Below are 14,434 nucleotides of genomic sequence, written 5' to 3'. Positions count from 1 at the left end.
GTTGTGGTCATTGTTCCTAATCTCTAGAAAAGCAACACCAGCACATGAACAGGCTTGGCGTACAAGTGTGTTGGGTGTACAGTTCTTTGTTGAGGCTCTGCTCTGTCAGGTAAAGAGACCTGCAGTGTTTTCACCTGGGGCATCATTCGACCACAGTCCAGAAACACACAGACATCACAGAGAATTATGTGTTTTCAGATTTCCCTTTTGAATAAATAAATTGAATAGCTTTTCTCCCTGAAGGGTTGCATAGCCAAGGGGTAGGTGAGACTGCCTGGAACCTGTTTGAGATGTGTGTATTTCATATGGGCTGCAGCAAAAGTGCCTGGGAAATTCAAAGTCAGTGTAGAGAACTAGTAACTTGTGGTGCTGTCCTAATTTATTTGCAGGTTACTCTACGACTGCAGAGATGTGTACTCTTTGGACCTTCCATTTGGTTGGTCGGTCGGTCTGTCTGTCTCTTTCCTTCCCTTCTCCCCCCTGCTGATGCTCTGCTGGATTAGTGTACTTATTGAACTGATATTTTCTCTTACATCTTCCTTCCTAAAGAAAGCATGATTCTTCTATAGACTGTAATGCCATTCCCTTTCCATTTCTATTAATGCCTGTGTGAATCAATCAGCCAGTATTTCAGATATTAACCTTAAATATCCTCTGTGCAGCGTTGGTAAAGAAACTGTATCTTCCTTTTCCCCATGACTTTTTTTTTTGGTCTTGCTTGTCTACATCAACTGCTTCACATGAAGAGGTTGTTCTGTATTGATGATCCGGAATTAAATGTTTATGTGCCACAATATCAAAATAATTCTGGCAATTGGATTTTAATCTCCAGAATATAGGAATGTCTCTTTCCTGCTCGAAGGTTTATTCTGTTAAGTGTTATTCATTATGGCGTGTTTTAAAAAGATCAGTTGGATGTAAATTAAACAAGACACTTTTAAAATGTGTTGGTTCTAACTTGAGAAAGTACAAATCAAAGGAAGATCATAATATGAAAATAAGTCAGGCTATTTAGAACAGTAGATCAGCTTTTGTTTAATCTTACAAGGTTTCCGTTTCAGTTTACTTTGTAACTGATTAATAGGTGGTGGTAACTTCGTGCTTTCTTAACAGTTTTAGGAAGAAAAGCTCATTTTTAGAATGTCTGCTTTTAAAAGAGATTTATTGGCTGAGTAAAGAGTGTTTAAGGTCATCTTAGGAAAAAATAAAATGTAATGAATCTCGGAAATAGACGTAAAATCTTGGCAGCTAGGAGAAGAAGGGGAGGTGAAGGAGCCTGGGGTGGTTTTGTACGTGAAGTATTCTGTCCAAGTAGAGATCTAGAAAGTGCCCAGCTACAAGGGGTGCAAGCAGCTGAGTGACACAATTGCTGCTTTAAGCTTATTGAAAGCACCTTAGAGTGCTTCAGGAAACAATGGTTTCTGCGCAAATAATGAATGGAGACTTTTTTTCCTGTGAGTGGTGAAAGCATTTCCATTCAAAGTTGAATTTGTGTTGAATTCCATGGGAAACATCTTTAGAAATATTTGACGGTTTAGAGCCAGGAACGTAAGGTAAATTGTATCACCATGACTCTATAGCTCATGAAAAATGCTTTCTTTTGGGGGAATTTTGGTGGGAAGAAGTGTATCACATTTTCTTTCTCCTGCTTTTCATATCTGCAGTTATTCTTGGTTTATATTAGGATCAGATTACCTTGCAGTTGTCAGGCATTCCGATGTTATCTCACTTTAATATCTGAATGAAACTTTGTGTTGCAGAAGATACTTAACTGCTGTTTCCAAGGAAATGGCAACGTAAAGTTGTACTGTAATTAATCAAGATGTGACTCATGAAGGAGACTGGAGTTAACTTCATTGGCTAGGTGAAGAATCTCCCTGTTCCTTGATATGGAACAAGGCAAGAAACCCCAGCAATACTGCTGCTTCTTCCGTGCAGTGAAGCTGTATCTGCTCACATCTTGAAGAACATACAGGAAACTTTGTAAGGAGCCCATATTTGAATTGCACTGGAGAAGATAAATTGTTCCGTTGGCCTGATTTCAGTCAAAATTTAACCTTGCCTGTTGCAGGAATATCATTATGTAGTCATAATTTACACTAGTATATAGTCAAATTCTAAAACACTGTATGTATTCTGTATGCCAGTATATAGACTGGCATACCCTAGCAGCCTGATTTGATCCAGACAATTTGCTTTCATTATTTGCAAAACTCTTAAGTAGTCTTTTAAAGGATTCCAGGGAACCATTTTTATAGTCCAGCTGAGTCCAGAGTTTGTACATATTTTAAAACAATGTTTGTTAGTGCGTTTTAACTATCGGATTTGTAATGGTGGGGTCGATTTAACATCTGGAAATCTTTGTCAGGCCCTTGTAAACACAAGCAACTCTATTTATTTAAAGCCTGATCACCAGCTTGTTTATGTAATATCTGTATTGGGCAGATGAGCAGGAGCAGAGAGGGGAGTTAGTAAAATTGCTTACATCCTAGTTTGACAGAAATTTAATTGGCAGTAAATGGTTTCGTTAATAGCAATGGTCTCAGCTGCCTTTTTTCCCCTTGCACATTCTCCTGTGCAGCAGGTGTGTGTGTGTGTTAGGTTTGTGGTGTATCAGATGAAAGAGCTCATGTGGAATGAGACAAATCTTTGCTTTTTCCTCAGTTATTTTCACTCAGATCACACCCTGTTGTGCATTAATATGTGGCTGCAGAAACACTTTTGTAGACATGACGAAAAGGGAGCGTGACCAGTTTTCTGGAGCAGTGCTGACATATGTCAGTCTGCAGTGTTCTTGAACTCCCACTTGAGATGGAGCAAGACCAAGACTACTGGAGTATATAGTTTATTGGCAGTAGTATATCCTGTAACAAGGTAATGAAAACTGCCAGAGATCACATGCAAGAAGTAAAAGTAATGTTAAAGCTATGTTTTGAATACTGTATTGAAACGAGTGTCTGATTTCAACCCTGGATGGAGAACTGATGTTGTTAGATTACTTTGGCAGCAATATTTTTTCACCAGTATGAAGGAAACCATTAGCATAATTGTTGTGGGTCACTTCTGATTGCTTTTCTGTTCAGGATTTCCACAGACAGTAAAGTTAATTCATTTTTTAAAGGGAGACGTTCAAATAAACTAATCTCTTCATTGCTCATAAACAATTATTTTGACAAATCATTCTTTTTATATTACTGACTAGATATTTTAAATGTGGGTTAAAACTTGAATTTTAAAAATACCAAAGAATTTAAGCAAGATTTGTAAATTGGTGCTCGTATACATGTCTAATCATCTGCTTTTAGGTTAATTCTTTGCAGAACAGGTATCTCACTCCTTTTTCCTTCCCCTTCTTTTTCTGTCAGTCTCTTCTCCAAAAGTAGTGGAGGAGACGACCTTAAATTGTGAGAGATGTTTGCCTCATTTTAAGAGCTTTTGAATAGTTTGAAATCTTAGATACATTTTTGTTTAACAGACAGATAATACTGTTTATAGTATGAGTACATATGTTCCCGTTCCTGGTAACTTTTGGATAAATTACAAAAAATACATTTCATAACATGAAAACAGAGATAGATAATATATTTCCCTGGTGCTTGTATCAAAACTTCAAAGAATGATTGGTTTGCATTTAGATTAGGCATTCTAGGATAATAAAAGTCACAGTTTATCAAATCTGCAGTATTAATTTGGGTATCAGAGGAAATTGTTTTTATGCCTCAGATGTGTATTTTTAACTTTTTGTTCATAGATAAACTGCAAAATAAAACCCACTAATATTTGCTGTAACATCAGTTACAAAAGGACTAGCTAATTGGGTTTTTTAGTTTTAACAGCTGTCATTTGTAGCAGTTGAGAGTATTTGCCGTGTACTTTGTCCCTGAGCATTTGTTTGCCTTCCCAGCTTTCTTTTTTCTGAAGAACTTTTTTTTTCTGCATAGTACTGCCAAACCTTTAGAGGTCTCTTGTTGAGGTAAATATACAAGTCTTATGTATACAAACCGCCTTACAGCTTGTATTTGCATTCACTTATATGAAAAGGGTTTTCACAAATTTGAGGGTGTAGGGTGCATACATTGCATTCTTTGGTGTCTATAGTAGAAAACAAGCATCTAAGATCCAGAGATTTCTTTGTACAAGGGTATGTGTGTTTCACTAGACTGCAGTGTCACATGCAGATTCTCTCTTTTTTGTGAATTCTGCCTTTCACTGTAAGCCTGGCCGTAACCTCAAGGCTTCAGCATTTTCCTGAAAAAGAAGCTGTTTGAAAAATAAGATCCGAGGAAGCTTACAACTCAGAGTTCCTGTGTTATTGGCAAGAGTTGTATCTACAGTTAGGTGACTGTGTCAAAATTTTACCTATGTGTCTCTATTTCTCCTTCCAAGATTAAAAAGAGAGTTGAACCACTTGTCCATGGCTAATGGGACAACCAGGATGTTTCTGAGACCATCACCACCAAGAGCTGTGACTGATGTTACTGATACAACATTTCAGTTTTGATATACAATGAACATATATCTTAATGTATTAGATTAAACTACTTCAATCTATTCACATACCTCAGAGTCAAATCACCTTGTCACAGAATCACAAAATGTCAGGGATTGGAAGGGACCTCGAAAGATCATCTAGTCCAGTTCCCCTGCTGGAGCAGGAACACCCAGATGAGGTTACACAGGAAGGTGTCCAGGTGGGTTTTGAATATTTCCAGAGTAGGAGACTCCACAACCTCCCTGGGCAGCCTGTTCCAGTGTTCTGTCACCCTCACTGAGAAGAAGTTTCTTCTCAAATTTAAATGGAACCTCCCACGTTCCAGTTTATACCTATTACCCCTTGTCCTATCATTGGTTGTCACCAAGAAGAGCCTGGCTCCATCCTTGTGACACTCACCCTTTACATATTTATAAACATTAATGAGGTCACCCCTCAGTCTCCTCTTCTCCAAGCTAAAGAGCCCCAGCTCCCTCAGCCTTTCTTCATAAGGGAGATGCTCCACTCCCTTAATCATCTTTGTTGCCCTGCACTGGACTCTCTCCAGCAGTTCCCTGTCCTTGAACTGAAGGGCCCAGAACTGGACACAATATTCCAGATGCGGTCTCCTCTGAAGCTGCCAGGTGCTGGGTTTGTGTTCACTTAAACTCACGAAGCAGAGAAAAGAGCGCAGATGGAAACCCCACACAAGCAGAGCAGAAGCACTGGAAGGCTGGAAGGGATCTTGGGAAGTCTCTAGTCAAACCCTTGCAGACAAAGCAGGGTCACCTCCAGCAAATTGCTCAGGACTGTGACCAGTTGGGTTTTTATTATCTCCATGGATAAAAACTCCATAACTTCTTGAGGCAACCTGTCACAGTGTTTCATCTCACAGCAATAAAGTCTTATGTTTAAGTTGAATTTCCTATATTTCAGTTTCTGTCCATTGCCCCTCATCCGTTCTCTGGACGCAATGGAGTATGACTCCATCTTTTTTATGCCATCACATGTTTATACACATTGGCAAGATAACTCCGGAGCATTCTCTTCTCCGGGCTGAACTGCAGAATTCTGAGCACTCTCGGGTTCCCCTCATGTGTCAGATGGTCCAAACCTTTAATCATCTATGTGGCCCATTGCTGGAGTCTCTCCAGTATGTCTTTCTCATACTGAGAAGCCCAGTACTGGATGCAGCACTCCACCCCTGTGTCCAGGGCTGAGCAGAGAGGAAGGACCACCTCCCTTGGCCTGCTGACAGTGCATCCTGAGGATGCCATTGACTTTCTTTGCTGCAAGGGCACACTGATAACACATGTTCAACTTGGTGTCCACCAGGACCCCCACGTCCTTTTCTGCACAGCAGCTTTCCAACTGGTCCACAACATGTACTGGTGCTTGGGGTTGTTCCTCCCCAGGTGCTAGACTTTGTATTTCCCTTTTTTTGAACTTCATGAGGTCTCTGTTAGCAGATCTTCCAGCCTGTCAATGTCCCTCTGCATGGCACCCCATCTGTCTGATGATGTATTATTAACTGCTCATCCAAGTTCTGTGCAGCCTGCAAGCTCACTGGGGGTGCACTTTGTCCCATCATTTGGGTCATTAATGAAGATGTTAAATAGTGCTGCCCCCTGTATCAACCATTGCGAAGTGACTGGTGTCCAACTGGACTTCGTGCTGCTGTTCATAACCCTGTGGGTCCAGTAGTCCAGTCACAGTTTACTTACCTGGTCCATATTTCAACAGTTGACCTGTCCATATGTTATGTGGGAAGCTGTTGAAAGCCTTGTTAAAACTGAGATAAACATCATCTGCTCTCCCTTCATCCACTGAGCCAGTCATCTCGTCAGTCAGGCAGGATTTCCCCTTCATATATCCATGGTGATATCACCACCTTGTCCTTCAGGATTTGGGACTGAGGTAAGGACTGGCCTGTAGTTCTCTGGATTCTACTTGAAGACAGGAGTGACCTGTACTTGCTCCTAGTCCTCAGAAACACGCCCTACTGCCATGACCTTTTAAAGATAATGTACACTTACTAGACTTTATAAATAGCATTGGTGTAATTTGAAATTCTGTTTCCTTGCCCTTTTAGAGGTGAAATTAGGTTGCTGTTTCATAGCTCTGAGTTGCTACTTTTCCGATGCTGTCATCAATATTAAAGTAGTTATCAGTGTTAAAACAGTAATTTTACACCACTTTGTGGGTTTCTTTAAATAATTCCCATGACTTAACTTTGTTGAATATTGTTCCTCTGCTTATATTAGGAAAAGGGCAGCACATATTGCAGAGTTTGAAAATGCTTCATAAAATAAAATGCACTTTAAGATCAAGTTTTGTTTCTGTCATACAAATATTTCTGTCAGCTTTATTTTCTGTAATAGAATAATATTATTTTAATCCTATTTTTTTAGCTAATTTATTTACTTACAGAAACATAAATGCACTGATCAGGGAAGGTGGAACAATATTTTGCACAGTTTTCGGAGTGGATGTAATTTCTCTTGCATCTTGTTTTGAGAACTTACTCCGCTGTCTGCAGTTAGTGTCACAAATAGACAGAATTTCATGCTTTCCTGGTGTGTGATTTTGTGTTGTTGGTTTTGTTCTTCTTTTTTTTATTCTTCTTCCAGTAAATGCAATTGTTCAGTTCATTAACTTTTACCTAATAGTTGCTGATGCTGGGGAGAGTTTTGACTATGACTAATAAAATAATTGGGTTGTGTTTTTCTTACCACATCCTGAAAAATGTTTCTGGACTTACTCTGTCTAATCTTAGCCATCATTTACCAGTTGAAACTTGTCTTAATTGTTCTGTGTGATCAGGCTGCTATTGGGAAGCTGCAAGCATAACATTATTGATGGATGTATATTCTTTCAGGTTTTCTCATTTGTACGTAATGCATCAATGCTTTTTTCATGGATTGTGTGGCAATAAATGAGCCCTTTTCCCCACACTACTTTTTGTTTCCATTTCCATCTTTACAGAGCTAGAATAAAAATGTGGGTTTTTTTCAAATTTAAAATCAAGCAAACAAAAAAACCTGAACAAAATGTCATGTTAGTGAAAATATTCTACTGCATTGTGAGAATCTGAAAAGTAATGAAATTCTTTACTTTAAAGTAGAAAAAAATATGGCGAGACTTACAGTCTGTAAGTAATTCTTGTATGTATCTTTGAAGGGCTAGATGCAGAGCTCTTGCAGTGCTGAACTTGTATTTAAAATCTGTACTCTTACTTAAAATGTGTTCTCTTTCTCACTATTTCAGTTGTTAAAATAATTTTCAAATAGCAATCAAAGCAGATGCAGAGGATTCTTTTAAGTTTGTTGTCAAAATGCATCAAGCCTCTGCGGGTGCCCAAAAAGCAATGATCTAAAAATTGACTTACCATAGCTTGACAAGTCACTGTCTGACATTTGAGTGCATGAAATATCCCCGTACAGACCTCTAGCCTGCCCAATTGACAGCACAAGCCAGGACAAGACCACTTCAGTTAGCCCGAGAGGAACTGAGGTGAGCCAGGTTGCAACACCAGGGTTAGCACGGCGAAGAGCATCACTGTAGTTACCGTGACCCAGCTGATGCATGATAAATTGACTTGGGTCTCAACTCTGACTATTTTCTGGCTTTGGTTTTCTTTCTTTCCAGGACAGTGGTGGCACTGGAGAATCCGAACAGTTTTGCTCTGCTGCTCTTGGCCAAGCAGATGAGCAGCTGCCAGAGTGCACAAGCATGTTCCCTGTTAGCAGTGGCAGTGACAGTGTATTGACAATGGGGTGTTTTGGTAAGGTGCGCTTTCTGGATGCTGGCTGCCCAGTATGTGCACCCAGTTTTAAGATGTAACCGGAGGCTACTGTTCAGAACCAGTAACATGGTGACAATAATCCTGCTATTCTGTCTATTCCTGACAGCAAACTAGTGCAAAACTGAGTTGTACAACAGCTTTTTGAGACATGAGCCTCCTGCTCTTAACTGCAGGCTTCATTTTCCATGGAGTGATAAAATATTTTGGAAGTACAAATACAATAAAAGTGTTAATTAGTTTTTCCTTTCTCTTTCTTTTAGGACTCCTCCAGGATGGTTTCAAGCAGGTATAAAAGGTATGAGATCTTTGTACACAACACATTCCTTTACATATATAGTTCTGCCAGAAATAAAACTGATTAAATGAGTGTTTTTAGTAGAGACCATCATATTTTGGTTAAAGACCTGAGAGATGCGGCAAACTTATCCAAACCCTTTTGTTATGTTACAATTTTAAAATAAATTCAGCTGGTATTTTGCTGGGTCTTACTAGTTCAGAAGAGTTTCCTAAGCAAATGTGTAACTTGACTACACGTTACCTAGGAGCTAGTAGTTTCACCATTGATTTGTGAACCGCTTTCTTCTGAACTTTAATACAGGAAGATAATTCTGTTGCTCTCCACAGTAACATTAAAAGAAATTGCTATAGTTTTGTCATACTACTGTCTCAGTTGTAGGGGATACTGCCCACATGTAGCAGGTCCTGTTTGTTATTTGAGTCAAGTATTACCCTGGTTGGGACTCAAGTTCTTCAATTAGGAAAATATTTCAGAAGCTCTTTATGCACCTGACCAATATGTGAAATCTTTGCCCATGTGGAATTAATATGGACACAGCTATCACAATGATTAGGAAAATGCGATGGTAACCTGAAGTCTAAAATACATTAACTGAAGCAAGGCATTTGCATAAATGTATTTTTATTTGATATATTAATGTATTCTCTTTTAGATGTCCTTTACTCAGATAAAATGTGTAGGTGGTTAATTCATCCGTGTATGTATATTCTGGCTGCAGAAGTAAGTGTAAAGAATAACTGTAATTATCTAGTCCTCGCTGGTGTCTTTTCGACCCGTCAGACTTGTTCACCTATAGAGTCATAGAATGGTTTGGGTTGGAAGGGGCCTTCAAAGATCATCTAGTCCAGGTGTGTCAAACTCATTTTTGCCGGGGGCCACATCAGTCTTGCGGTTGCCTTCAAAGGGCCGAATGTAACTTTAGGACTGTATAAATGTAACTATTCCCACATTACTATAGTCCTAAAATTACATTCGGCCCTTTGAAGGCAACCACAAGGCTGATGTGTCTGCCGGTGAAAATGAATTTGACACCTCTGGGCTGGTCCAGCCCCCTTGCCATGTGCAGGAACATCTTTCACTAGCCCAGGTTGCTCAAAGCCCCATCCAGCCTGGCCTTGAACACTTCCAGGGATGGAACATCCACAGCTTCTCTGGGCAGACTGTTCCAGTGCCTCGCCACCCTCCTTGTAAAAAAGTAATATCCTATCCTGTCATACCTTAGATTTCTCAGTGTGGTGCCATGGTTTATATTTGTATTCCTGGATTCTCATAAACCTAGTTGAGTGATGCTTTTTGTTGCTGTAGGTTTGGGGTTTTTTTAATCACTTAGTCATTGCAGAATGGGTAGACTTACTGTCACAATCTTAACAACTGTATAATTTCATGATTACTTTCTTATTAATCAAACACATTTTAGTTCAGTCTCTACTTCTTCCTCAGTTGCTGTGCAGAGTTTTGTTGCTGTTTTTATTTGCCAAATACTTAGTGGTGTGTGTCACAGTGCTCTGTGGTTTTTCATAAACCTTATCTTTACTCTGTTCATGTGTTGTATATACTCACTCACTTGCACTTACTGGGGTGGTAATAAATAGTAGTTTGGATAATCACATTCTTAGCTTATTTGAAAATTGACTAATTATTCTGGTTAATGTTGCAAAAATAGGAAACTCCAAACTTAGTAAATGCTAAAATAAGACTTGTTTGTGTAGTCTTTGTTCAGTCAGCTTTAGTTATTATATATGTGGGATGTTCATTCTTCTGTTTGTCAGATTTCCCCCTCAGGACTGACATCACATTCAGAAGAAATCTGACTTGCTGTAAGCTGCTGTTCAATATTTTGTTATGTATGTTGTCATCTGTCCTACTCATTGTGTAGTCTTCAAAGCTCATGTTGAAAACAAAGGATTATTTTCCTGTGAAGTCAGCACAGTGCCCAGTGCTCACAAATACTAAGTGGGTTTTATTCTGACTGTACCTCCATGAGCTATACAATGTCAATTGTGATTAGAGTTAACAGTATCTATTGACTTTTCCTCTATATTTGAAAATTTCTACCTTCCCTGAAGTGATTCTTCAGGTAAGAGTGCCTGCACAAAGGATGTCTCCCAGTGGCTTTGCTTTCTGGTGTGTGTGGCAAAGGAGTCAGGACCAGAGTCCTCTTCTGTTGGGACAATGTTTGGCTTGTTGGCCTCTTCCAACATCTGCAGTAAGGGAAGGTATTACAGAAAGCAGCCTCCTCTACAGTAATTCTAGTTCAGATCACTCAGATCTCCCTTAAATCCCAAAGACAGTAGCAGTCCTTTGGAAACCAAAAATGCTGTTCTGTGATTATATCTAGAGCTGGAATGTGAATGCCAAAAGGCCGCACTGAGACCATAAGCTGCTTGAAGGGCCAGATATGTTCACCTTAACGTGCTTGTAAGAGTTTTGTGTGTGCTCCCTTAGGTTTTCAAAGCAAACTGAGAGCAAAGCATGTTCTCCCGTAGGAACAACCACTTTGAGATCCCATTTGAAACTGTTATTTGTGTTTTTGCTGACAACAGGTGGTCAATACTTTGTAGGTGGGGAAGAGGGTGTCAGTAGACTTTATAGACAAATGACAGTAAAAGTTGAAAAGATGTTTTTCTACAGTCTTGGGCTCTGTTATAGACTCCCTCCCCCATAGAAAGAATGCATTATTTTCAGGACATTCTCCTCCATCTTTACTGCTCCTTCTGCTTCTCTTTTGCCTTCTCCCACTTCCCCAGTTGTTCCTCATCAGAAGTGACATCTCTTAATCTCAGCTTTTTTCTTCACTTCACTGTTTTCCATTTCCTAGCCCAGTTAAATGTCCTTTCCTCTCTCTCCCCCTTTCTCTTCCATGCTTGCATCCTTATATTTAACCACTGAGGTTCTAGTCTTCTCTTTGTTATTCTTTTCTGATTTCTTGTTTTGTTGGTTGTGGGGTTGTTTTTTTTTTTTTTTTATTTTTCCTGTTTTGTCTTTGTCTTCTCTTCTGACTTGTAAGTCCTCGGTTACTGATGCCATCCCTGCCTTCCAGTACCTTCCCTTCCCCTTCCCATATCACTGTTTTCATGTCTACATTGAGATACCCAGCCTCCTGGACCTAACAATACAAGAGAGACTTAAGAGCTGAGAAGGAGGATCTGTGCTGCGTGTTCTCATGGAATCACTGTTCTCTCAGTGTATTCCAGGGAACTGCACAGATTTTACCTCCTACTTAATCAAACACACTGGCTACTTTGCTTTATATGGATGCAGCAGTCCATGATTAAACATTTATCTGGCATTGCCGAGAAACCCATTTCACTGAGTGTCCATTGACTGGAAGACATGTTTACAAATGAACTCTGCTGGCTGCTGTTGTGTTATTCTACTTCTGTTCTGGCTGACTTGGGTAAGCTGAGCCTGTATCCTTGTCCAGTAAAGTAAATACAAGTTTGGGATGAGGATCTTAGTTGAGAATTGCATTCTGTCTTCTGAATTTTCTTCCAAAATTTCCATGCTTACACCCCAAAAGTTAGTGGAGGAGTTTCTTTGTAGTTTCATGATCAACTGCATGAAATGTTTTCAAAAGGTGATTCTGTTGTGGTCTGGAGTGGTACTGTGAGATCTATTAAAAGCATGACCAGAATTTTCAAGGTCGTGCTGACATGAAGGCTACAGGACATGTTCATGAGAGTATTTGGGAGTTGTCATCAGCCATCTGTGCTGACTGTGAGCTTCATGTGTTTAAAAGGTGTAGGTGTCCTTCAGCTATAACAACCCTTATCAACTTCCTCATCTCTCATTTTTCTCTAAGCTTTGCTTAATGTGATACACCTCATGTTGACCATTCCAAACTGCTGTTAGTGTGACTGGGTCTACCAGTTTTTGCACTGCTTTCTTAGTAGTTATTTTAAAGCAAAAAACACTTTGCCATTTGTAAGAATGGTTTTCTGATTCAGGCCTGATGCTATCAGCATAGTTGGTGTCATCACTGATTTCTGAAATGACAATGGCAAAGGGTATTCTGTTGATTGAAATATTTGAGTATAATCTACATGAAAACATGAATTACGCCGCTTTTGTGCTCTGTTTGCAAGTAACAGTGAAGCAGGACATAGGAATATTTTTATAAGCACAAAGAATTTGTTTTAGCAGCTTATTTATAGGACTATCCTACTAGCTTTTGAACCTATTTAGCTTCTTTTTTCTAAAAATGTCTTAAATTGAAAAGAAAATCTTGCAAATCAGGATTTAAAATAACTGAGAAGATTTTTGCATGGTTCAGGGATCAGACAGATCAGACCGGATCAGTTTATAGAAAGAGTTAGATTAAAATCTCATAGTGGTTCAGGGTTGTGTTCTCATTATAAGTATATTAGCGGAAATGAATAAAATATGGTATGGGTTTATGGCTTCCAGACAAAATATCAGAGGTTTTTTTCCTTCTTTTAGGTTAGTACAGCACACTATTATGGAACCCAAGAGGTAGAGACCCCTGCCCACTAATCATAGTTGCCCGTTGTCTCATAGTTGAAAAATAGAAGAGGAAGAAGAGACCACTAGAAGAGAAGAAGTTATCCCACGTCAGGGCACTCAGTGGAGCTGCTTTGAAAGAGATACTAGAGCGCTGCTGAAATTCTCTTGCTCAGTGTTTTTAGATTTCTACAAAGCTTAAACTACAACAATTTACATTCCATCATACTAACCTTGGTCTCGCTAATTCCAAAAAAATACCACTGCAAAATACTGTTTCGTTGCACTATGCCCAGACTTGCCTGCTTGCCTGTGGTTGGGAGTTTTGCGGCGAGGAGTGACTGTGCAAGCATCGTCTCATCTGGCTTGTTCCATTAGGACCAATGCTGTGCAGATAGGAACACTTAAGTTAGATAGGGGTCACTCAAGGTGCTTTTCTTGACGTCTGTATCCCCTTTTCAGCCAATGCTGATGTTATGAGAAGACATAAACATGTAGGGGTTTATTTCTGCAGAAGTTTTTGGTGGTGTAAGCTGAGCCGGCTGCACTGCTTCAGTGTCCCTTGTGGCAGTGCTCCTGCAGCTGGACAGGGTGATGCTTCAGGAGAAGGGGAAATGGCCTCAAGTTGCACCAGGGAAAGTTCAGTTTGGATATTAGGAAACATTTCTTCACAGAAAGGGTTGTCAGGCATTGGAACTGGGAACTGCCCAGACAAGTGATGGAGTCACCATCCCTGGAGGTGTTTAAAAAGTGTATAGATGAGGCTCTTAGGGACATGGTTTAGTGCTAGTTTAAGTTATGGCTGGACTCGATGATCTTAAGGGTGTCTTCCAACGAAAATGATTCTATGATTCAGGGAGCTGCTGTGGCTGGAAGCCAATGACTTCCTTGTGCTACGGTCCTGGATTGCTGTGTCAGCTCCTGGAATGGTTTCTTATACAGTCACCTGAAGGCCAGAGCCAGGATAAGTGGAGGAGGCTGGGAACGGGCAGCTCTAGAGAAGACAAGACTGCCTTTCCTTAGCTCAGCTCCGAAAGCCACAGGCTCGGCTTAAGCAGTCCAAACTAACAAGATAGTCTTTAGAAAGATAGTCTTTTGCTCATTTTTCTAAAGAAGGTGTTAGCCACTGAATGGATTGCAATGACATAATTAACTAGAAATTTCTGAATCAAGTATAGTTAGAAGATTCTGGAAGTAATAATAAATGTGTTGTAGTTGAAATCAATGAAATCTGTTTTTGACTGGGTGATTTTAGTTGGATGAAATTGCTCTTTGGACAGTGCTTCTGGAAGACATTGAGAGAACCAAAGAGGCATTGGAAAGAGCAAAATTTATTCTGTTTTTCTGAAACATTGCTATTAAACCTGCCCCTGAGTGAGTAACTGATTTTATTTTAAAG

The 14,434-nt window shown here is 39.7% G+C and overlaps 1 protein-coding gene across 4 annotated transcripts in view; it reads left to right on the top strand.

The window, feature by feature from the left end:
• The window catches only part of PAWR (pro-apoptotic WT1 regulator), an 82,729-nt gene that overhangs the window by 53,964 nt on the left and 14,331 nt on the right, over window positions 1–14,434 (top strand). For all 4 annotated transcript variants that reach the window (XM_065861862.2, XM_065861853.2, XM_065861846.2 and 1 more), the window contains exon 4: window positions 8,537–8,571. In XM_065861862.2, the coding sequence (XP_065717934.1) occupies window positions 8,537–8,571 (35 nt within the window). The remainder of the gene's footprint in view (window positions 1–8,536; window positions 8,572–14,434) is intronic.

This window comes from Patagioenas fasciata, chromosome 1 (assembly GCF_037038585.1).
Source record: "Patagioenas fasciata isolate bPatFas1 chromosome 1, bPatFas1.hap1, whole genome shotgun sequence".
In the NCBI taxonomy this organism is placed as follows: Eukaryota; Metazoa; Chordata; class Aves; order Columbiformes; family Columbidae; genus Patagioenas; species Patagioenas fasciata.
The sequence above is the reverse complement of the archived record's forward strand: the minus strand, read 5'-3'. Positions and strand labels throughout refer to the sequence as shown.